A 22951-nucleotide genomic window follows, 5' to 3' on the forward strand; every position below is an offset into this window, starting at 1 on the left:
TTACGGAAAATTTGTAGTACGTTTCTAGGACATTTTTGGCTTATCTCAAGTAAAAATCTTCTAGCTCATAAAATGGCTTCAAAATCCATCAGAAATGGCAATTTCAGGACCATCAAAAGTTTTCCTTGCCCGTACCTTTCCTCATTGCAAACATGAGGGGGAAATGATCTCCACGTATGTTCTTTCAGATGTCCTGAAATGCGCCACAGAGTCTCCTGAAACATGAACTCTTTGCCGTACCGAAATGTAGCCATATTGAGTCATTTCAGGTTCATTTCAGGCTACACAAAAATTATCATTTTCCTGCACCGCAAATGGCTACGAAAGTGGTGGTAAATCTATCGTTTTAGGACACCAGAAAGCCCCGGTTAAGTCTCCGAAAATGAAACATTTTTGATGGCTTGACCGGGACATTTCAGGTGATCTGAAATCAGCTCATGCCTGTAGTGTCGTCTTATCCGAAGCCGCGCAAGAACGGCTTCCCGGCCGCGCTCATTGACGCAATCGCGGGGTACAACTTCCTCGTGAATGTCCTTAAGTTCGAGCCGCGCAACGTGATCCTCAGCGGCGACTCCCTCGGCGGACACCTTGGCTTCAGCCTCGTGCGGTATCTCATTCAACAGCAGTTTCCCGCGCTCCCACTGCCGGGCAGCCTCTTACTGATCTCGCCCATCTCAGACTTTGGCGGCACGCACATCGGCATGGAGCACTGGTGCGCGAATGGACCCTCCGACTTCACGCAGAGCTTCTACTACGGCTACCCGACGTCCAGCCTGCTCGGCTCTCTCCCCGTCGAATGGGCCGAGCTCAGCCCGTGGATCTCGCCTGGTTCGCTCAAGCTCCCTGAGCCGCACGGCCTCTTCAAGGGCTTCCCACGGACGTACATGGTCGCTGGTGGTGCCGAGTGCACGCTCGACCAAATACACACGCTCCGAGACCGTATGCGCGCCGACATCGGCGAGAACAACTTCTGGTACCTCGAGGCCCCTGACTCGATGCACGTATACCCGACAATGTTTGGGCATACTCCTGAGAACGTAGAGACGATACAAGCTCTGGTGCAGTGGGCAGAGGAGGTACACGGGCAGTGAGGCGGGAGTGATTATTTATACCGGCAGCAGTTGAGACTGTGTTATAATGATGCACCTTGGTCTGCCTCAGAGGTCTGACCGTGATCAATACCTCGCCCTCGGCGGCGACGCGGATCACTGACTGAGAAGTTAGATACAGTATTTCGTATGCTGTACGAGTTTGAATGGGAGCAACCAACCTCCGAGGTGTGACATCCAAGCCAGCATCTGCGCGAGCAACGGCGGGCGCTAAATTACCAAAAACAGTAATTTTGGAATTTCTTGGAGATTTTTCGTTGAATTTATCTCGATTTTGGCCCAGATTTGGTGCAAAGTTCCGTGACAAGACCCAAAAATTACAGCCCTTGCGGAGGACTGTGACGCGTGACGTTGCTCCCATTCAAACTCGTACAGTACGACGATAGCAGGGTCGACCTTACAGGACAAGATGCACACACCCATCCTAGGCCGTGGATGCTCAGAAGCTATCAGATCAGAGATACGGGAGATGCAATGCTGCAATGTTGTTGTCAGTAAACAGAGCACATAGGATGCACGTAAGCTATACAGTGACAGCAGAGGTACATTGGTCAACTTTTGCATTAGGTGTCAGTGCGCATACGCTTCGCCCATGACCGATTGCTCGTCGCAAAGTGTGACGCTTTGCACTTAGATGTAGTATCATGCATTCCTCGACAATGCGGAACCGGCACCTTGATGAGCCGCTGCCCGCGCGTCGGGGTCACGTGTGCGCGATGCCCCGCCAGACGCCCGCTTTGAAACTTTTTCGAGCGCTGCTGACGCGGATAGTTTACGTGACTACCTCGGTTGAAGCTGATTCCCGACGCTCACATACTGAACATCTCGCTCGAAGACCATGCGCCGTACAGAACGTTGTCGAGGCTGACTCATGTATAATAGTAATGAAACGCGTCCTGCCCCTTCCTCGCCACCAGCCAGGAATAACGCGTCTCGGCAGACGAGTGGTAAGTCCGATGGCGATCTGAGGACTCTCATTAACAGGCTAACTAACACAGTGGGTTCAGCAGCTGCTGGCGCAGAATTTGCTGTCTTTACCTTCGAAGGATCGCTGCACGTGTAGCCCTGCGGAACCTGCTCGACCCCCGAGACCTCGTATGGAATCAGACCGCGACCACGGCTTGGGCATCTTACTTATGTATCAAGCATGATGCAATGCACGACTGTTTCAGTGTGGGGCTCGGCGGATGTTTCAGATTTTTCTGTATTTAACAAACTTCTCGTACATCGGTGCGTTATAAAGACCTTCACCGTGCACGGAGGGGTTGCCCCATCTCACGCGCATCCTTGCCTCCGCTCCCCTGTTCAACGATGACTACGGAAGTATTTTGGCGCGTGAAGCATTCAGTCTCGCCGGTGCTCACCAGACAGCCCCTCAAAGGCCTCTACCTACTCGTCGTCGTCGCTGGTGCACTCATCCGGCTTCCATACTGGCTCATCGTGTCCGCGATCCCTGCCACTCGCCACCGCAAAAGATGGTCCTTTGCGCGCGCGATGCAGATGCACATACTCCAGTACACTTTCATACCACTCTTCGCAACACTCGCCTTGCCGACCGTGTTTATCGACCCTAAGACCGTGGATCCCGCTAAGGGCACTATCTGGATTGACCCGACACCGGAGTTTGTCGCGGGTGAGATAAAGGAGGCGGCGGATGTGAATGGGGTCGAGCCCGCTCGAGTGATAGGCTATATGCAGTTCAAGAAGGGCAAGGAATGCAGGGCGGACGAGAAGGCCAGGCCGGGAGAAAAGATTATATACCACTTGCACGGTATGTGTGACCGACGGTCTCGGTGTCATCTCGCGCTTACTTGTTTGCATCTCACAGGTGGAGGTTACATTGTCAGTGGACACGCTTTTTCGTGTTATTATCGTTTGACTAACCCATGAGTCACAGTGGGACGGAGTGAAAGGCGGGTCAGGATGGCTCTGCAGCAAATGGCTCGAAGAATCACCTTCGATGTCGCGGACATTCCAGGTTGAGTTCCGACTATCTTCGTCTCATCCGAGGCCGCGCAAGAACGGCTTCCCGGCCGCGCTCATTGACGCGCTCGCGGGGTACAACTTCCTCGTGAACGTCCTTGGTTTCGAGCCGCACAACGTGATCCTCAGCGGCGACTCCGGCGGTGCACACATGGGCATCGGCCTCGTGCGGTACCTCATTCAACAGCAGTTTCCCACGCTCCCGCTGCCGGGCAGCCTCTTACTGATCTCGCCCGTCGCAGACTTTGGCGGCACGCACATCGGCATGGAGCACTGGCGCGCGAACGCATCCTCCGACTTCACGCAGAGCTTCTACTACGGCTACCCGACGTCCAGCCTGCTCGGCTCTCTCCCCGTCGAAATGGCCGAGCTCAGCCCGTGGATCTCGCCTGGCTCTCTCAAGCTTCCCGAGCCGCACGGCCTCTTCAAGGGCTTCCCACGGACGTACATGGTCACTGGTGGTGCCGAGTGCGCGCTCGACCAACAGCACACGCTGCGAGACCGCATGCGCACTGACATGGGCGAGAGCAGCTTTCAGTACCTCGAAGTCCCCGACGCGCTGCACGTATTCCCGACGATGAGTTTCCATACGCCTGAGAACGCAGAGACGATACGGGCGCTAACAAGGTGGGCAGAGGAGGTAGACGAGCAGTGAGGCGGAAGTGGGTATTCGTACCGGTGGCAGTTGGAAATATCTTCAAATAACGATGCACCTTGGTTCGGCCGTGATTGTTGCTTGGCCCTCGGCAACGAGGCGGATCGATATCTCGCATGCGATGATGGCAGGGTCGACTTTACAGGACGAGACGCAAAGCTTTCTGAACTGCGGAAGCTTAGAAGTTATCAGTAAGTTAGAGAGATGGAGAATGCAATCCGAGCGCAGTGTTGTTGTCGGCAAGCAGAGCATTGCTCGAAGGCGCGAGATGCACCGAGTAGTCACACAGCGAGGAGAATGCTAAAAGATTTATCTGATTTAAGGACGAGCATGATAGCGTTCCTTGAGTGAAAGGGAGCTGGGACTCAGAAACCCTGAGATTTCCGTGGATAGTACTCAATCGAACATTGCCAAGACAAAGCGAGAGTACCCGAGCTTCCACATGAATAACAGCGGACTTGATCTACGATAGCAAGCGAGAATTTGCTCGGTCAATGACGGATGTATTAGTCGCTGAAATGCTTGTAGGTCACCCGGTCGCCTGAGGCTGCGTCATTGCCAATCCAGCCTGTCATCACAAGGTACTTTACCATGCCAGCGCTTCAAAGTGTTTAATGACAATGATATAAAAGCTATTAGATGACTGATACAGTACTAATCAGACCAGTAATTATCAGGTGTCTTCTTGTGCTGTACGTGGAGCAGAAATCCAGGGCATGCTGATGTCCTGTGGTATATGCCGCGCTTCGTCCGAGTCATCGTGGATCCTCAGGGCGCCTACGACTTCTATATAGGCCTGACTCAGAGGACGAAGTAGGTGTTCCGCAGCAGGAACCTTGTCTGTACCTTCAGCTGACGATATGCAGGGGCCTATACGAGCCTATGGCGGACCCAGGGCCGTTCAGGAAGCTTGCTACCGGTTTTGCCTTTAAGGCCATCGATTCCAGCCGCTTCTGTGCGCAGTACAAGAGGAGCATTCACCACCATGCGTTTGTCAAGAAGCGGGCCGCGCACGACATCGCAGCAGACCTTCATGCGCATCTCACGGCGGAGGGCGCCCACCACCACGACATAAGCGTTCCGGGTGTTTATGAGCATCACGAAGAGGGGAGCAGAGACGCGCGCATTTGGGCCACGGCGCGCACGCTGAGGGATGCCAAGCAGCAGGTTTCCCAGGTAAAATTTCCTCTATATTGATTTATGCAATGTGCTGATGTGTTATACGTGTAGCCGGAAGGTTCGCGGCTCGCGCCCGCACATCGCAGCGGCGGACACTACCCTGTTACTTCAGCAAAAATACCTATCACGCGCGACCATGTAGTGCTCGTTTCCTCCCACGCATCTCTCAGCGCTGAACTGATTACGAAATTGATAGGTGGACGTGATTATCTTCAGAGCCTTAAGTCAGGCGGTGAGGCAAGTGGCGGCGGTGGCGCCGCGCCCTCGAAAGGTGTAAGTTTACATCTAGCTGGCATTTTTCTGCAACAGAGCCTGTACTGACGTGCGCCCAGCATATCGGCGGCCATGCTAGCACGATTTTGCGACAGGCAGGTCGGAGATAATTGCATCGCTCGTGCGCACGAGCTTGCGGCGCTGTTGTCACGTGATCGCGTTATATTTGTGCTTGTGTAGGAGAAGAGTTTTCTAACCTAAAATATAACAACAATGGCTGGTTTCCATGGGACAGAATCCATTCTCTGAGCTGTCGTTGGCAGCATCTCACGAAATGTGGAGGCAGCCATCTGAGGGAGTATCTAAAGGAGGCATTCGTCGCGATATCCTCGAATATCTACACGAGAATCGATGTGACGTCCACGGCCATTCGGGAAAGCGTGGGTCTGCGACGTCGCTCTGCGTGTCTCCCTGTGTGGCATGTATACCGACCACCCCTGGGACCCTCACTCTGCTTCACGATGGCGACTGGATACTACAAGATATTGGTTGCATCCGAATGGCGACGCTCTGAACGATGACCAGCCCAGATAACACTTGTCAAGATGGAATCAAGAGTACCTGAGCTCTGTATTAGTGTGCAGGTACTTGATTCGCCGGGAATTCGTCCCATCGACGCCGGAGGAATTGGTCGCTGGAACTATCGTGGGTCACCCGGTTACCTGGGGTGTCGTCCTTGGTCTATTCAACTTGTTGTCACGGGGTGCTTTGCCATACCAGCGCATTCAGATGTCCAGCGGAATAATACAACGGCGATCAGGCTGGTAATTAGCGGACAGCTTCTCGTATATGATTTGCATGGAACGGAATCCCGGGGCATATTGATGTCTTGACACAGCCATACGGTACTAATCTGATTCCTTGCAGGCAAATTGAAGCTCGGGGTATGGGATCCTGCGGCGCGTACTGTGCCTTATCGCTGGAAGACTGTCCTCTTCTAGTGCAGCGGACTGCCAGTGATTGTGGGTGGTTTGTTGTTGGGTTGTCTGCTGTTACTGATCCCTCGTAGGGAACAGCATCAAAAACGGTCTAAGTCCTGTCTTGCACAGATCAATCAAGCTTGAAGGCAGCCGCTGGAAAGGCACGGCGGCCCAATGCGTGTCTGTCGTTCCCGGCGCCAACAACTGGCCGGGCGCCACCCAGGATAAGCTCCTCTGTCTTAAACCACCAGCCTGTCACGGTTCTTTCGGGCTGACGACACACTTCAGGGCTCCATACTGACGTGCACGGGTCGGTAGAGTTCGGGCACCGAGCACAGATACCTGGTCGGACTCAAGCGAGGGTTATCTCGCCGATACAGCCACCGCTTCCATTCTTTCTCAAGGATGGCATTTGAATGTGAACCGTGGGCTCCTTGCAATAGTGCTACGCGATCTGTCATACACGCGAAAGGCATGCAACGGCGACAGGTGCTCTATAAATGAAGAGGAAGTCGGGGAGGCCAGAGAGTCATATTCGTCTTCACCTCTCATCCTGATACCCGCTCACTGATATCTCTGGTAAAATGGGCGACGAGTGGAACCCTGACCCCGTACCGTCTTCGGAGTTGTGGGTATTTATTTCTCGCACTGCACCCTTGCAACTCACGTCCGTCCCAGGGATGTACTCTTCGTTCTGGATGTTACTGGAAGCATGCAGCCATACATCGACAGAGCCAGGGACGAGATTAACAACATCGCGACCGACCTTAAAGCATATGAAGGTTATGGCCCAGGCGAGCTGCGCTTCGGGCTCATTGTCTTCCGCGATCACCCGCCGCAAGACAGGACTATGCTTGCCCATACGTACGGCTTCACCTCAGATATCAACTCCCTCCGACGTGACCTTACTAGCCTGCGAGCTACCGGAGGTGGTGATGGCCCAGAGGCACAGGAAGATGCCTTAGAGCTCGCCCTGTTTGCGGGCTGGCGCTCGGGCGCCGCCAAGGCTGTTGAGCTGATCACTGACTCGCCGCCCCACGGCGTCTCACCGGGAAGCGGCGATGGGTTCCCCAGTGGCTGCCCCTTGCGTGAGCTCCTTTCCTCGCAAAGCTTGTACAATACGAGAGCTGACCTGCTGTTGATTCTCTCCACCAGTAATCGACATTCTCCGTACCGCTGACCGCATGGCGGACAAGGGAATCTCTCTGGTATGACCCCAGTTCATTTCCCGCATCCCCCAGTCGCCGACATTATCCTGCAGCATGTCCTCGCATGCGAGCCCTCCCTCGACAACTACAGGGTGAGTGTTCTACCTGTAATCGTAGGCTACGCTAATTACTATGGATACCCAGGGTGCCCATGACTTCTATGTGGGCCTCTCTGACAGAACGAAGTATGTGCGCTCTGAAGCATAATTATGTCTACATTTCTCATTAACAATATACAGGGGTTCGTTCGCGCCCCTCGCGGATCCGGGACCAATGAGAATGCTCGTCACCGGCTTTGCCTCTAAGGCGATCGACAGTGACCGCTTCACTACGCAGTACAGGCGATCTATCCAGCACCACGCGCATGTGAAGAAGCGTACCGCGCACGATATCGCGGTGGACCTCCATGCACACCTTTCAGCGGAAGGCGCCCACCACTTTGATGTCACCCATTCAGGCATCTATAAACACCACGAAGAGGGAAACAGAGACGCACACATCTGGGCCACGGCGCGCTCGCTGAGGGATGCCAAGCAGCGGGTCTCGCAGGTAAGAGAAAATCCTCTCGGTCGCCGTGTTTCGATAGGCTGATACGCTTCACACAGCCAGCAGGCAAGCGGCTCACGCCCGCGCATCGCGGCGGCGGTCATTATCCTCTCAAGTGTGGAAAGATACCTATCACGCGCGGCCATGTAATTTAATTCAGTTGACGCATCTCTCGACGCTCAGCTGATAGCATGCTGCTAGGTGGACACGATCATCTTCAAAGCGCTCAAGTCGGGCGGCGGGGCAAGTGGCGGTGGCTCGAAAGCTGTGAGTCCTGTTCTTGCGTTTGCCGTTATAGAGATTGTACCAACATGCATCCAGCACATGGGAAGTCATGCTAGCGCGATTCTGCAATCGGCGGGGCGGAGGTAATCAGACTGCCCGTGCGCTTGAGCTTACGATGATGTTGCTACATGGTCGTGTTAGGGTCCCGCTTGTGGTCTATGATCTTGTACTATAAAGGCCGGTTTCAGATTCAAAGCATATCGTCGTTCTTTGACTTGTGAGTCAAGCAAAAATTATCTTTAGGACTATTACGGACAGCGCTCGGAGTCTCGCGTAAGATATAAAGAGGAACTTCGCGCTGAGAGGAAGTTGCGAGAAAGTTAACCTATTATAAGCTGACTGTATAGCGATATCCTGTATACTGCTCCTCCCTTCCACCACTTGCCGCTCCCGCATTAGCAGCTATGTCGCGAGGTCGTCTCATCCTCGACTGTCACAGACCTATACCATGTCACCTGTCAATGCAAAAGGTACCCCATTAATCTTCTCACTCGGGGAAGCGCAACATGTTCGCAGCGCTCATCTCCGGCATCCTCTTCCTCACAATGCTCTCCACCTCTCGCCGCTCCGCCGACCTGTACCGCTCTCCGATGGGGTTAAAGAACACGGTCTTCAGCCTAGGAAGCTGGCGCAAGACGTCCCGGAGCTCGGTCCAGTTCATGCCCTTGTCCCAGTTCTGCAGCACCTCCGAGAGCGGTTGATCGGCAGCTGATAATGAAATCCGGAGGTGAACATGCTGGACAGAGGGCGGAATCATGGGTAGTGAGAGCCAGGACAGGTTCGCATCGCTCGATACTCTCAAGGGAGAGACGGCAATCTCGACTTCGCGGAGGGCAGTGCAAGATTCAAGAAGCGGATGGCGCGCGAAACCTAACAACACGATCGTAAGTCAAGGTCATGCTCTTCCACTCTTCAGCCCCGGGGATGGCTCACCTTTTGATTGTGCACACATGTTACCCGCGCACAACCGCACGCGGCTGAGCCTTGGTCCCGTAGATTGGAAGAACCGCAGGATCTTCGAGCTGCCCCAGAGCTTCCAGAGGCCAACGGACAGAATATGGGCGGCACCGGAGAGGAGGAGCCGATCAGCGATCTCTGGGAACCAGGAGTACGAATGTCGATGCATGTCGAGTACGCCGATGCGACACCGGTGGAGGAGCGCGTAGTCCTCCGGGGACGGCTCTTGGCCGAGCCTGTTCTCCATCTCGCGGCGCCGTTCATTCTCGTCTTCGCCCTCCACGAACACGAGGTTCGGGTTCGGCGCGAGGCCGCGGATGAGGAGCTCTTCGATGCGGACGTTGCGGAAGAAGAGCAGCGTGTAGAGCGCATCGAGCTTCGGCGAGCCCTGGAAGCTTGGTTCGTACCAGAGCTTCTCGAGCGAGGGCATGTCACAGCAGTGCGGCAACAAGGAGGACGCATCGCCGGCGACAGGTGGCACCACGACGCACTCGCTCATGTCGATGATCGCAAGTCTTGGCATCCGTTGGAGCAGCCGCGAAAGAGTTCGTGGATCAATTTCGAGCCTGTACTCTGGAGAATACCATGTATAGGTCTCAAGACGTTTCCGCGGCTTTGACACGATGCAGATGCTCCGAATGCTTGAACATATCGACGGGCTACCATCCAACATCTTGCACATCTCTTCATGACCGGTATAAAAGTCTTCTTCATACAGGTTCATGGAGGAAAACAGACGGCGACGGCTTCGGGGAACCCACGCCCGAGCCACGAGAACCAGGTCGGCAAAGTCTGCACGGCCATTTTCAGGTATGACATGGTCGATGATGTGGTCGATGAGTTCTTGAGGAAAGGTTGACAAGGACATCCCACTCGGACCTCAATGTACCGGAACCCGCAGGATGAATCGTGAGACGAGAGCAGGCGTATCTGCAAACTTGAAGCAAAAGGAGTTCTGTAATGTCGAAGACTTCACAATGGCAAGCTACTGTGCTGGAAAAAATGGTAGACAACGTAAGGCCACGGAAAGACTTTTGCCGAGCTTAGGCATGTTAGCTTAGATTTCACGTTCTGAACGCGCCGCGTACCGTTCTTTGTGCGAACGCACGCTGAGTAGGTGAGGCCGGTGAGGGCTGGGCCTGTTGTACGTTCTGCGCAGAAAGTGCTCGTTGCTACGTCGATGCTGCAATCAGATGTTGGTCTTTCAAGGTCAGCGCTTGTAGTGGTCGTGAGCAGCACAGCATTCAAGTGCAGAGCGGTGATCAAATGGCACGCCGTGAGAGTATGATGGCGCATCAATTGGTGCGTAACTTCCTGCAGCGTAGGCGGCTCACCTGCAAACCATCACTCCATTTACTCTTGGTCCGTTTGACATTTAGCAAGCAGATAACTAAAGCACATATGCGGAAAATGCATGCTAAGGGTGAGGTAGTCATAACCAGGTGCGCCGCGGGATGTATCTGCGAAATTTCAAACAGCGGGCGAGAGAGCCACTAGTAAGTACAGATGCCTGAGTGTACCTCGGTGAAATCGCTTTCAGACATTCAGCTGTCATCTTTCCTCTCAGATCGTTCTCCATGGCTTACGCGGGACACTGAACATGTTGAAGTGGCTAATTGGTGATCAGAACGACCACCCATAAGGCTGTTGATCTGATCACCAACTGCACACCACGTCCTCGCGCCTGGCAGGATCGCCGTTACAACCAGCTGCACGGATTCCAAGCGATCGTTGAGTTAGTTGATTTTTGAGCCGAAGTCGAATAATAGACCAAGGGGGTGCGGCCCTCTAACCATGGCAGATTCGTTAACCAGCCGCCCGCAGTGCTCGCGTGAGCTTGAAGAGGAGGACGCAAGGGTTGTCAACGACCCGTTGGTGTACAGTTCTCAACTTGGTGGGCTTCTGGCCTTATGTTGAACAGATCAAAGTTCCCTAGCTTAGACGTGAATAGTAACAGTATTGATACAGGAGCGACCGACTGCAGAGACGGGCGGATGATTCTGAGCGGCATTCTCAGCCCGTGCCATATTTATGCGATACTTTCTGCTCGAGGATATAATATGAAATGAATGACTTTGCGCATGCAAGCATGCTAAATATAATATTATTACGACATTCCCAGGGACCCTTTCCTGATACTAGAACCCTTTCTACCCATGAGAAGGGTCATACCGCTACTAGGTTGGTAGCGTTCTATCCGCCGTTACGCCATGACTGCACAAAGCACCAGAAAATGGAGAGGCTGGGACAAGCTTAGGAAGGCGAACGCGGCGGCGTATTCATAGTCTTGTTAGTAGACGAAGCGATGGAAATTAACTCGAGGGCTAGTCTCTTCAATGATCTCGAAAGAACTAAAATCGTCGATCCTTCACCCCGTGGCGGGGCATACAAAGGCACCACAACCTATTATCCTTTCTCGAGGTTTCATACTGAATAATTGTGGTTAGGGAACGCGTCTTGCCTCTGCGCTCGCGTGTTCTCGGAAGATATGGCCGACGCCCCCATGGTAGACCCCTCCCCCCTCTCTCTCCCACTGGTAGCACCGAACTACCCATGCATTCTGAAGCGCTTGCCGGCGTGCTGAAAGGCTTCTTCCCATTGTATGTGCCCGTGTCTGCGCAGTACACTGAGGGGCGGACATAGCCGGCGTCGGGCACGTATGGACGATGAGTCAAGCCGCAAGAATTGAGCACACCTATGGCGAGGTCGTGTGGGCCTCGTTCGATGCGCCTTGTATGCCACCGTCCAAGGTCAATTAGGGACCATACGCTGTGTGCTGCTCCCGAGCGCGTACTCGAGTGGCGACCGCGGAGTTATTGGTTGGCACATCAGGAAAATCTCCGGGTGTTGGAGGCGTCTTGGATTGGATGACATGCCTTAGTCTGCCTTAGGCGTTGTCGAGACCTGTCTTGGAGGTGTTACCCAACATCATCAAGGTACCCAAGGCATGTCGGTCCGATCCTAAGACGCACAAGCGACGTCAAGACGTTTGGACATTTTCCTGATGCACCTCAGCGCACACTGTCCTTCGTCAAGGAGATTGTGCCGTGCCAGGACCGGGTATGGCAGATTAGTACGTGGCTTTGCAGCCACAATGCATGCGGGTACAAGTATGCGGCAGTGTGCCTAGCAGAGGGATAGGAACCAGTATTGCAGGAGAGATATAAAATAGAAGATGTACGTTGATCATCCAGTTAAAAACCTGAGATATACTGAGCCCTGTGGCGTTGCACAGGGCCTTCTTCTCTTCTTCGCTCGGATACGGATGGCTCGAGTGGTGATAGAGCCAGCTCTAGAGGTAGTCCGTTGTAGGCTCAGGCATCTTGCCCCGCTCTTCCGATGGTAGCTCGATCAGGCTTGGCGGCGGGATCGGTTGTTGCTGCTGCCCTCGGAGAGAACTCGGACGCATCTGCGACTCGATAAGAGAACTAGATGCGGCTCGGTCACTTTCGGTGTTAGGCAGTGGCAGTGAAAAACCAACACTAGAAGAGGCAAGGGGTGGTGCCGATTAGTGACGTTGCAATAGGAGACAGCGCGTGGAAGGAAGTGTTCGGGGTGAATTGCACCTGACCATAGGAGAACCAGGGAGCCGCCGCACGAGGGCAGTGAATCGTAGCAGGAGGAACATAATGAAGAATTGAAAAGAATCAAAGAAGTTTGAGCTTTCAGCGATAGAAACATGATCACTCTCACCACCTCCAGCTCGTTGTTAGGTCTATCTTTATCATTACCGTCCTGGAGCACTATTTCCAGTAATCTACAACTTTATATATAATAAGTGTGCTGACAAAATATGTAGTCATCGCTATTTGACTTATCACAATCGGCTACTCATATCTTTCGGCCTTCTATCGCGAGAGTGTTCGAGAATTGAAACGTCTGGATGCGTCAGCTGCCTTCAAGTTCTCAGCCACATACGTTGGCATCCTAGGAATTCAACTCCGCTGAACCTGTTGCCCAAGGGTGGCAGCATCTTCCGTGGCATGGGTGAGCGGAACAACATCCAAAAGGCTGCGCTACATATAGAATGCTCTTAGACGTTCACCGGATTTAAATTCCAGGTGTTTCGCTGCACCGTAAATTTCTATGTGGAAAATAGCCAGTACAACGATAGCCGTGGAAAGGATCAAGCGACTATAGAAGGAATATTCAGCCAATCACGAGGTATACCGAGTTGCGAGCACCTACAGAAAAATAGATATGCAGAACGGTGCAGTCTTAAATGCATTTTAAAATCTGAAGAGGCCCGGGCGGAAGTCGGTTTGTTGTGAACCCATCCAGGCGAAGCCTAAAAATGATGTCAATCAATCACCACTACGTGCGATGGTCTCTCAAGGCACAACTTACCAGGCACATCCAGCATCGACCAATTATCCATAAACAGTAAGAGCTCGTTGAATGGCAGAGGAGGGGCAAAGAACGGAGAAGAGTCCGTCGTCATAATGTCCGGCTCGTGCGTGAGTGGCGAGGGTAGATAGGAATCCAGGAGCCCAGGGGACCGTACCTCTGGCTCGGGAGACAGTGACAGCGATGGTCTGGCGCTGCGGGGATTGGACGAGGATTGCATGGAGTACAGGTCCCCGTCATGTAGCTCGATCTTCTGCACCATCGGCGATTCGGACTTGGCCTTGAGCTGCTTCCTATGCGGGCCCGGGGAATGGTCGAGCCGCGCGGCAGCTTTGTCTAACAGACCCTGCAGGAAGCGAGAATAGACCTTCGGGCTGTGCTGGTCGTCAATGGCAACCTCAGGAGAACCGAGCAGGTCGATGATCTGCCGAACGCGGTCGCGAATCTGTTGGCGCTGGCTACGATCGAGGTAGGAAGCGTAACGGGGCTGAAGGAGCTTGATAAGGAAGGCGCAGGCGAACGTCACGAAGACACTTTGCGCCTCGGGGCCATGGCGAAGGAAGATCTCTGCGGTAAGCAATGAGCAATCTTCATCCACTTGTGCTAAAGACCCGGTGCACATACTCTGCTCTGGGACAGCAATCTCGTCAAGTATAGACGCTAAGACATCCATGGCGGCGCACAGACACTAGCAAGCGGGTAAGCGAAAGGAGATTCTTCGATGGAAGAAACGTATATACCCTATTAAGCAGGTCCACATCACGGCCAAGGTTGCTCTTACCAAATGCATACTGGAAGCCCCACGACAAGATCGTTGTGCGCGAATAACTGTATGCCAGCCGAAGCAGTCCAGTGCGGAACTTGCACTGCGGGTCGTTCGGGTCCGTATGCTCACGGACACGCCTGATCCACACGCTCCACGTCTGCGCAAGCTCGTCGTCGAACCTGCTTGCGATATCCGCGATGTCGAGGTTCTTGTTGAAGCCCTTCGGGCTGTTCTTATCGCTGTTGACCATGTTGCGGAAGCGACCCATGATGGTGAGGTCTGCGTTGTGGCAGGCGAGGTGGATGTCAAAGCCAGCCATGTTGTACGGCGAGCTGTCCCACCACTCGCCCGAACGATTTGCGACAAAATCGTTGTTGTTGATGATCGGTGCTTTGCCGTACTGTGAGCCCGTCGAGCGGTCCAGGTTGAAGCAGTTGAGCCACACGCGTGTACGGTTCAACATGACGCGAGCATGCATCTCATCGCGCGGGTTTGCTGTGATCGGGTGGTGTAGATTCAAGTCTGTCGCTATCCTGCAGAATGTTGTCACCTCCCTGAAACCAATCAGTGCAGAGAGCGGGCATACCGTATGGCGACACCCAGATAGATCCAGCTGCGGTCATCCTCCCACTTCCTCGAAGGGACAGGATACAGCGCAAGAAGGATATATGCATGCACGACATCCACGGACTTCTGCCCCCCGGTGAGCGCAGTACCAGCCGCGAGTCGGGCGTAATGCATTGCCTTCTGGTAGAGCCCAGATTTCTCGGTATAGAATCTTGATGCAATGCCGCAGACTAGTGGACTCAACACAGGCTATCAAAGATATGGCTCATCAATCTACTCACTGACGGTGAACAGGAAATGGCTGTGGATGACGAGATATTCCATCGTGTAAAGGACAGGGTCCAGCAGGCTGACAGACAGGTTCATGTAGTCCCAGTATCTGGAAAGCCACCAGATAGTCAGTGACATGTAACGCAGTCAGATCGTATACTCACATCTTGATCAGCTTCTCTGCCTCCTCGATCGTGATCAAACCGCTGCGGAGGATGTGAGGCACGTCGTTCTGAGCCGGTGCTTTCTCCAGAGCAGGACCTGAGGAGTAGAGGGCTGAGAATTAAGCATCACGAGGAGAGCGCAGACGGCTCACTGGCACGGAAGAAGTCGGGGTTTGCGAGACAGACTTCCTTTTCCTCATCGTCCTCACCTCCAATGCTACTCTTTGATTTAATCCTTCCGAGTCCTGGGTTTTTCCGCAAGCTCATCTTCGCCATCAGCCCAAACGGCGCTACCGGGCTGGGGATCGTCGCGATCGTTGCAAGCTGTTCTTTTCTGGGGACGATCTCAGGGCTATCCGACAAGCGGCTGTGCGACAAGCGGCGGGCCGCGCTCATGCAATCCTCATCGCCACCGATGTCCTCGTTGGCCTCCCCGACTGTCACCGCAAGCTCGTCGTCGTCGTCGTCGTCCTGCCGCTCGTTCTCCAAGTCACTGGCCTCCTCTTCTGCCACAAGGTCGTCGCGCTTGACGCTGGAGCCGCCCATGTTGATGTACCCGTCGAATGCCCGGATAGACTCGCGCGCCGTGGCGAGCCAGCCCTGCACGTCCGCGTTCGTGCGCACCGAGGCCTGCGAGGGCGCCCCATCGTCAAGCTCGGGCGACATGAGCCGCAAGTCGGACATGGAGATGAACGAGAAATCCGTCGTCGATGTGGGTGACGGCGCACTCGACACGGAGGCGGCCTGCGCCATCCGCACACGCTTGTTCGCCTCCTCGAGCTCGGATACGGGCGTCTTGATCTTCTCCGCCCGTTCGCGGATCTGGTTCACTAGCAGCTCGCGCTTCCTGTAGAGATCTGTCAGAGCAGGGCGGGCGGACTAGGTGCAGCTGAGACGTACGGAGGAGGCTGGCGCTTTTTGCGGCCAGAGATCGTGCACTCGCCGCCTCTGCGGTAGCATCTCTTGCAGGTGTCGGGATCCTCCAGCGATGGTTCACACTTGACATTCGAACCCTTGCAGCGCGTGCATGCTCTAGAACGCGAAACCAGGGTAAGACGCTGAAATAGCACGAGTCGTGCAGCAGAGAAGCTCACGGTCGCCTATTCGCGGCATCGGCCTTGCCCGGACCACCGTCCTTCTCCTCTTGAATGGGCTCATCGTAGTCGTTCGGCCATAGCTTCTTGTTAGCTCTAGTACTGACTTCGACCCATCCATGGTGATAAGGTAGATGGAAGGATAAGGAGAGTGGAGATGGTGGAAAGCTGTAAGGCCCGTGGGTGGATGCAGTGGACGATGAACGAGGGACTGTCGTCCACGTTGTATGCGATGTCTCGCCTTCGTTGGAACCGATGTAATGATTCTCCAGCTCCGAGTCTCTGCAATAAAGACGAGTGAGCGGTAAGGCTGTAAGGTTATGTAAAGCACGGACGGGTACTTGGTTGTGTCTGCCATGTCCTCTGCCACTGCATCGATCATCACTATTTTATTTTCTGCCACCGCATCCAGACTTTGGATGTCTAGGTCTTCAGAAGCAGGATTATAGTCACCTGCATCAGGATCGTGCGTAAATGAGGCGACTGTACCATATTGAGCCTTTGTCACCGGCCAGATCTGATTCACTGACTTTTAATGTTCTCATAGGAGATTACATGGAATGGCGTATCCCAGGCACAGTCATGCAAGATGGCTAGCTCGGCCGTGGAGTTCTGCGCCTCAAGTGTCAGGAGTTTAGCCAACACACGCAGGCGCGTCCCACACACCTCAAACACATGCTGGGCAAGCGACTCCAGCGGGTCCTTAAACTACATACAATACTGTAAGTGATACACGAAACGGCCGAATCGCGTTTCAAGTACTTACGGAAGGAATGACTGTTGACTGAACTGTCGCGTCCTCTCCATCTGGACTCATAAAAATGAGACTCGTAGATCCGCAGGAGGGGATACTCCGTACCGTGGCTCGCCAATGTCATCCATGCTGTAACGCCTTCGTTTTCTTGGTCTGACTTTCTGGAAGCATCAGGATCCTCGGGCTCAGCCGCGGCTTGAAGCTTGACGGGGGCCATGGGCAGCGGCCGTTTAAACACGCGCAGACCTCTCACGAAAACGCATTGATCCAACACAGGCACTTCTCCAGTATCGGATAACTGCTTCTCAGCACGCTGTGGGCCGCAGTGCTTGTGCACGTGCGGAGAGTGGCACTTCCAATGGCCCCACGATGCGGATGCAGAGGCGCTATGAGACGCGGATATCTCGAACTCTATACTGAAGTTCCTGTTGTTCTGCGCGAAGGAGAACATCGAAAAGTCAGCCGTCATGTCGCAGCCGGTTACCAAGACCAGCTGGTCAACGCTTTTCACAGGGTGCCCACCCTGCTTAGCGAATTTGAACCATGACTGATAGTACTTGAGAATATATGCTTCGAACAATCCCTGGCGCTGCGCGTCATAGCGCTTGGTCTTGTGTTTCGTCAGCAGCAGTGCTCCTTCAGACGTCGAAGCCTCGCATGAGAATGAGGCCTTTCCTTTCGCGAGATCCGCATTTCTAGAGGGATAAACACATCAGCACGGGTGATAAGACTACTGCGCTCACCCAGTAATCTGTCCCCTGACTGACGATGATTCGCCGTAGGTTCTCGATAATGGACCTGGTTCTCGCGACACCGTGTCGATGATCGGCCCAATTGACAGGGGAATGTGGCCTTCGGGAACATCTACGCCATATATCTTACCATCAACAGGATCCCCCGCGTTGAACAGGAGTTGAAATCCTCCGAGATAGAAGTAGCCGACGTCTCCGATACGTACGAGAGAGAAATGAGGAGCGGGATCCCTGCGCATTAGTGCTTAGAGAAATACACAATCCGGGGCCGTGAGTTATTGCTGTACCATAATGCGAGACCAAGCTTCAGTGGTGCCATGCAGCTATGTGATAGTTGTCATAGCATGATGGTAAGTATGGCAGTAAGGCACTTACTCGGCATAAATTTGATAGTCGGATTTGCCTGAGATGTCCATGGGCATGATGAACGTTAAGCGGTGGAGAGCGGGGAAGAGAGAATCTGGATGATTATTGTTTCTCCAGGCCTGCCTTTTATCGTCGAAGATACGTCGAATAAGACGCTGGGATTTACATGTTCTTCTAGAGACCAGTGCAGGCGCTTTATGTGCGGTGTTCATTCGAGAACTCTGAAGTTTCGTAAATGAATTCTAATAGTGCGAAATAGCGGGGCGAAGAAGCTTCTAAACCTGATACGAGACAACGTGTTATCAAGAACATGCATACTATTTGCACTTACCAGTGTCCCGAGAGACGCCAAAACAGAGCATTCAATCAACCACAAAGCCATCCGCAGTTCCTCTGGAGAATACGCTGTACACCGGAGGTTCTTTTGGCGGTCCTAACTATCGCGCATTCACTGACCTGCGGAAGCGCTTCAGAAAGCAAGGGATCTGATAGTAAATGAAGTACAAGACATCCATACTGCACACGCTCTCATTTCAGCTCAGCAGCGACAAGCTCCAAGACATCCCTTGTGCTCTTGCCTGTGTTCTCCATATCCTTCGCGAGAGCCTGCCAGATCTGCCCGTGATGAGGCTCTGCAGCCACGCATCGCTTGATAACCTCTTCCTGATGTTCCTGCATCGCATTCAGTACATATGCACAGACACGTGCCACGATATGAACGCACCCGCGTCCCATGCTGTCTCTCGAACTTGAGCCACCATGCCCACACGTCGCCTAGGTCAGGATTGATCTTGACCGCACGCTCAAACCACTGCCTCGCCTTCTCGATCTTGCGTTCGTTCCAGAACAGCCGCGCCACGGTGCAGATGATGAGCGGGTCGTCCGCTGCTTTGCGCAGCGCGTCCGCCGACCGCGACTTGCGTGTCGGTCGCGGCTCCTGCCAGATCGCCATCGACCATAGCAGACCCGAGCTCGGGCACTCCTGCAGGCCGCGCGAGAGCACGGTCTTCGCCTGTGCGGCACCGCCGCTGCGCTCCTCGACGCCGATGGCTTCGGCCCACAACAGATCGCTGCCCGGGTTCGCGAGCCGGGCCTTGTCAAGCAGCGCACGGGCCTTAATGCTCTTCCCGTCGGCTTCTTCGAGTCGGCTCGAGAGTATCCAGAGGGTGACGTCCTTGGGGCACTGTTTGATGCCGGCCGCGAAAGAGGCGCGCGCTGCGGCGTATTTGCCCTGCGACTGGTGTATTTGACCTTGGATCATGTACAGCTTTGCAAACTTCGGATACTTCTTCAGGGCGATTTCGAGAGTTTCCAGCGCGGTCGACAGTTTCCCTTGCTGCCGCTCGAAGACAGCTGACTTCATCCAGATCTAAGCTCAGAATTAGTATAAAGGTTCGGTTATCTGCTCCATGAGTTCGCTTACCCGCTGAGTATCGGCTACGGTTCGCGCGCGAACGAGCAGTTCTCGAGCAACACCGAGCTCTCCGTTCTCTGCCTCCAACTTGACAGCAGCCAGCCAGATCTGCTCGCTCTCGGGATTTGCAACGAACGCCTTCTCGAGGACCTCGCGTGCAGCAGGGACATCTCTGGCCAGCCACTTCTCCTTCGCCCACATGAGCCAAAGCACCTCAGCCTGCGGTACGTGGTGCACCGCGCGCTCCAGGATGGCGACGAGGGAATCGCGCGTGCCATGTGTCCGCTCGAGATCGGCTGCGCGCCGCCAAAGCGACCGCTTGTCGGGGAACACCCTGAGGGCGTACGCGAGAATGGCACGCGCAGTCCCGATGCGGCCTCTCGACTCGGCAGCCTCCGCGTCGCCCGTCCAGGTGTCGAGACGGTCCTCCTCCTCGACGTCCATCGCAACGGTTGCCTTTATGATCGCTTCGCACGTCCTCGGCGAGCCATCCTCTTCGCATTTCTCGGCCTCCTTGAGCCACTGCTCGCGCGTGAGGAGAACCTGGTGCTGCCGGAGGTTGCGCACACCACGCTCGATGATCGTGTCGACGGCGTCGAGCTCCTTGTTGCGCTCCTCTTCGCTCCTCTCGGGTAGCGTCGCCTGCTGCTCCATGAGCCGGCCGGCAGCAATCCAAATCTCGTGGCTGGTCGGGACGGCCTTACGAGCCTTGTTGAGGACGGCCTGTGCCTTGTCCGGGGTTTCGAGACGTGCTAACGCCAGCCACAGCTCGACGGAAAGCGGGATGACTTCGACTGCGCGCTGAAGTATAATCCTGGCGTCTGCAGCTGACGACTCCAAGTTGACCGTCTCTTTCCAGAGTCGGACCGAGTTGGGAATGTGCTCGAGGGCTTTCCGCAGAACTCGCTTCTTGGCTTTGATGTCGTGCTCCAAATCGGCAGCGGCAAGCCAGATCTTCACGCTTTGGCCAACGTGTTGAACAGCGTTTGCGAGAATGACTTTCGCATCGTCGTTATTCTATCAGAACTGTCAGTGACGTTCTGTAGCAGAGCAACACAACGGGGGACGCTCACATGCAGCCGAGAGGCCTCAAGCCAAACATCTTCGCTTTTGGGGCACTGCTCGCAACCCGCGTTAATCAGTTTGCGTGCAGCTACCATTCGGCCAGCATGTTCTTCCAGACGAGCTGCAGCAATCCATCCGGGTGAATGCTTCGGGTTGGACTTCACTAGTGAGTCGAAGAGCATACGGGCACGCTTGATGTCGCCAATTTCGGCATCGGTCTTCAGGATGACACTGTCCAGTGAGGTGAGATAGCCTTTGGGGTCAACAGACGTTGCAAGGCCGGAAGCAGTTGACGTTCCAGAGACCTACTGTGATGTAAGGACAACTCAAGCTCGTGTTGATTGGACACCCACCTGGTCGAGCTTCAGAGAAAGGATCTTGTCACGGGCTTGTCCCATTTCCACGAAGTTCGTCAAAGTACCATTCTCTGCGGGAGTCTCGAAGCCACCGGCCTGCGAGGCAAGTCAGCGATATGCAAGCGTGCTTCCCAAATGTAGGACGTACCTCTTGTTGTCTGGCATCCAACGCATTCTCGTATTCACCCCTTGAACGATCGCCCACGAGAACGCTGTCCGGTACAACGAATGATCTCTCGTCCCTTTTACGCTTTTTCCTGGTGAGATTGCCCACCTCTGGAATGTTCTCCCACTCCTCATCTGTCACGGCTGAGAGGCCTCGCTTTAGGTCGGAAAATTGTTGCTGGATTTTGGGACGCTCGGCACGATGCTTCGCAAGTTCTAGATTCTCCCGCACTTCTCTAAGAATCCAGAGCTGAGTAGTTCATGCGGACACACGCAATGGGTGGTACGTACCGCCTGATCCGTCTCCTGGCGTCCATGTTCTGGTCTACCTGCTCGTATATCTTGTCGGCCTCCTCGTCATCTGCCTCATATGTAGTACCCGCGAAAAGACCGTACTCGTTATCGGGGTCTTGAAATTGGTCGGGATCATAGTCGGGTTCTTCGCCGCGACGCGCCTGCGCCTCTCTAAACAAAGGTTAGCCCGCATGCGCGGTCCAAATGCAAGACGCACTCACGCAATAACTTCTGCAGACGGTCCCTCGCGAGCAGGACCAATATCCGAACGAGTTGTGAAACCCGAAGCGCTGCAAAGCCAAGTGAATACATAGGTGCTCTAATAACGAACTTGCGGAACTTACCCTCGTCCAAGACCAGCAACATAGGATGCCGGAGCTGGCATGGACAGAAAAGCGAGCTTGTTTGTTTTATTTGTCGCCATCTCGCCTTAGTGGTTTAGCTGAGCTGCAGGATACGCAGAGAGGATGGCGGAGGTGCGGGAGGGAGCGATACGCGCTTACTACATCCGGAGATGTGACATAATAACCGCGGACGTTACGCTGCGTTATGGTAACGCATAACGACTCCGTAACTACCCGCCGCTGTCACGCGATGCTTTTCCAATTGAGCCACTATCCACCACTGCACATCCTTTGCTTGCAGGAGTCGCCTATGATTCATTGATGACTTTACGAATGTCTGCGAGGCTTCAATTAATAGTCTCTTCGTAACCCCGCGCGTTCCATGCAATGTGCACTTCCTGTGGAACACTAGTTCAGGTGGAGACTTCACGATGGGTACTGTATGGCGGTATGTTATGCAACCTTTGGTCCATATCGGTATGCTGATCTTTCATTCTCAGCCATTCCTACCATCCTCCCAAGACTGTGGCGTCCCAGGCCCCCCTTGTGCCAGCCAACGCCAACAGGCGCACCTGGCACTTCGCCTTACGGTCGCTTAGCCCGGAATGCTTCGAGGTCTTCGATAGTAGCATGGTCGTGGCAATATAAAATACCGTTCAATTGCATGTGCATCAACTCGTGCCTGGGTCCAGACTTCGCAATTGAGTGGGCAGGCAGAGCGCACGGCATATTGTCGCATACGAGTTTCGCCTGGGAGAGTTCGCGGCGGTGTTTGCTATACCACAGCGGGACCATGGGCGAACGCGCCGTCATCCATGCCGTCACCCCCCGGTCTATCGTGACAGGCAGAATCATCTCATCAAGTAATGAAGCCATAACTAGCTGTAAGCGACCTACGCTTCCGTTCCCGCTGTGCTTCTGAAGGACGCCACCTTGATACATATAGCCGCATGCTTGTGTAAATCTTATCCGAACACTCTACGCTGCCCATTACGGTATGTATCCTGCGATCTTGCTTGATCTGTCTCTCACACTTGTCGTATCCGTTGGCGCTACTTATCTGGAATGTTCGCGTAGGCAGGCTAAGCCGCTTACTGAACGTATATAAAACAAGCAAG

General features: G+C 54.2%; 9 protein-coding genes across 9 annotated transcripts; 4 read left to right on the forward strand and 5 right to left on the reverse strand.

Annotated features, from left to right (window-relative positions):
• Window positions 1–437: 437 nt before the first annotated feature.
• Window positions 438–1091, forward strand: PHACADRAFT_199520 (uncharacterized protein; the record flags this gene model as incomplete). Its single annotated transcript, XM_007399745.1, has 1 exon — window positions 438–1091. One exon carries the CDS (start codon window positions 438–440, stop codon window positions 1089–1091), a length of 654 nt encoding a protein of 217 aa, XP_007399807.1.
• A 1329-nt stretch (window positions 1092–2420) lies between these two features.
• On the forward strand, window positions 2421–3747 carry PHACADRAFT_199521 (uncharacterized protein; the record flags this gene model as incomplete). Its single annotated transcript, XM_007399746.1, has 3 exons — window positions 2421–2880; window positions 2938–2951; window positions 3007–3747. 3 exons carry the CDS (start codon window positions 2421–2423, stop codon window positions 3745–3747), a joined length of 1215 nt encoding a protein of 404 aa, XP_007399808.1.
• Window positions 3748–4483: 736 nt separating this feature from the next.
• Window positions 4484–5309, forward strand: PHACADRAFT_31801 (uncharacterized protein; the record flags this gene model as incomplete). The annotated part of the gene is made up of 4 exons (XM_007399210.1): window positions 4484–4560; window positions 4614–4923; window positions 4978–5199; window positions 5259–5309. 4 exons carry the CDS (start codon window positions 4484–4486, stop codon window positions 5307–5309), a joined length of 660 nt encoding a protein of 219 aa, XP_007399272.1.
• Window positions 5310–6644: 1335 nt separating this feature from the next.
• PHACADRAFT_262470 (uncharacterized protein) lies at window positions 6645–8395 on the forward strand. Its single transcript, XM_007399747.1, has 7 exons — window positions 6645–6747; window positions 6798–7207; window positions 7275–7327; window positions 7381–7419; window positions 7472–7512; window positions 7567–7876; window positions 7933–8395. Exons 1-7 carry the CDS (start codon window positions 6704–6706, stop codon window positions 8026–8028), a joined length of 993 nt encoding a protein of 330 aa, XP_007399809.1. The 5' UTR covers window positions 6645–6703; the 3' UTR covers window positions 8029–8395.
• A 31-nt stretch (window positions 8396–8426) lies between these two features.
• Window positions 8427–8941, reverse strand: PHACADRAFT_262476 (uncharacterized protein). The gene has a single exon (XM_007399748.1). The coding sequence runs from the start codon at window positions 8913–8915 to the stop codon at window positions 8646–8648; it is 270 nt and encodes an 89-aa protein (XP_007399810.1). The 5' UTR covers window positions 8916–8941; the 3' UTR covers window positions 8427–8645.
• A 260-nt stretch (window positions 8942–9201) lies between these two features.
• PHACADRAFT_262477 (uncharacterized protein) lies at window positions 9202–9838 on the reverse strand (the record flags this gene model as incomplete). Its single annotated transcript, XM_007399749.1, has 1 exon — window positions 9202–9838. A coding segment is annotated over exon 1 (371 nt), but the record flags the coding sequence as incomplete, so codon positions are not given.
• Window positions 9839–12185: 2347 nt separating this feature from the next.
• On the reverse strand, window positions 12186–12404 carry PHACADRAFT_101545 (uncharacterized protein; the record flags this gene model as incomplete). Its single annotated transcript, XM_007399750.1, has 1 exon — window positions 12186–12404. A coding segment is annotated over one exon (219 nt), but the record flags the coding sequence as incomplete, so codon positions are not given.
• Window positions 12405–13415: 1011 nt separating this feature from the next.
• On the reverse strand, window positions 13416–15625 carry PHACADRAFT_101884 (uncharacterized protein; the record flags this gene model as incomplete). The annotated part of the gene is made up of 7 exons (XM_007399751.1): window positions 13416–14029; window positions 14087–14150; window positions 14203–14761; window positions 14815–15025; window positions 15077–15174; window positions 15230–15326; window positions 15382–15625. The coding sequence occupies 7 exons, from the start codon at window positions 15623–15625 to the stop codon at window positions 13416–13418; spliced, it is 1887 nt and encodes a 628-aa protein (XP_007399813.1).
• A 3098-nt stretch (window positions 15626–18723) lies between these two features.
• On the reverse strand, window positions 18724–21913 carry PHACADRAFT_31805 (uncharacterized protein; the record flags this gene model as incomplete). Its single annotated transcript, XM_007399211.1, has 9 exons — window positions 18724–18867; window positions 18920–19564; window positions 19619–20626; window positions 20683–20979; window positions 21028–21126; window positions 21179–21431; window positions 21487–21660; window positions 21711–21779; window positions 21834–21913. The coding sequence occupies 9 exons, from the start codon at window positions 21911–21913 to the stop codon at window positions 18724–18726; spliced, it is 2769 nt and encodes a 922-aa protein (XP_007399273.1).
• Between the last annotated feature and the right edge of the window lie 1038 nt (window positions 21914–22951).

This window comes from Phanerochaete carnosa, assembly GCF_000300595.1.
Source record: "Phanerochaete carnosa HHB-10118-sp unplaced genomic scaffold PHACAscaffold_9, whole genome shotgun sequence".
In the NCBI taxonomy this organism is placed as follows: domain Eukaryota; kingdom Fungi; phylum Basidiomycota; class Agaricomycetes; order Polyporales; family Phanerochaetaceae; genus Phanerochaete; species Phanerochaete carnosa.

Bases quoted from the DNA above. Each gene is read 5' to 3' on its own strand.
- PHACADRAFT_262470 (XM_007399747.1), top strand. From the start codon at position 6,704: ATGGGCGACGAGTGGAACCCTGACCCCGTACCGTCTTCGGAGTT. The intron at 7,420-7,471 runs GTGAGTGTTCTA...ATGGATACCCAG, and splicing joins CCTCCCTCGACAACTACAGG to GGTGCCCATGACTTCTATGT. The intron at 7,513-7,566 runs GTATGTGCGCTC...AACAATATACAG, and splicing joins GGCCTCTCTGACAGAACGAA to GGGTTCGTTCGCGCCCCTCG.
- PHACADRAFT_262476 (XM_007399748.1), bottom strand. From the start codon at position 8,915: ATGATTCCGCCCTCTGTCCAGCATGTTCACCTCCGGATTTCATTATCA.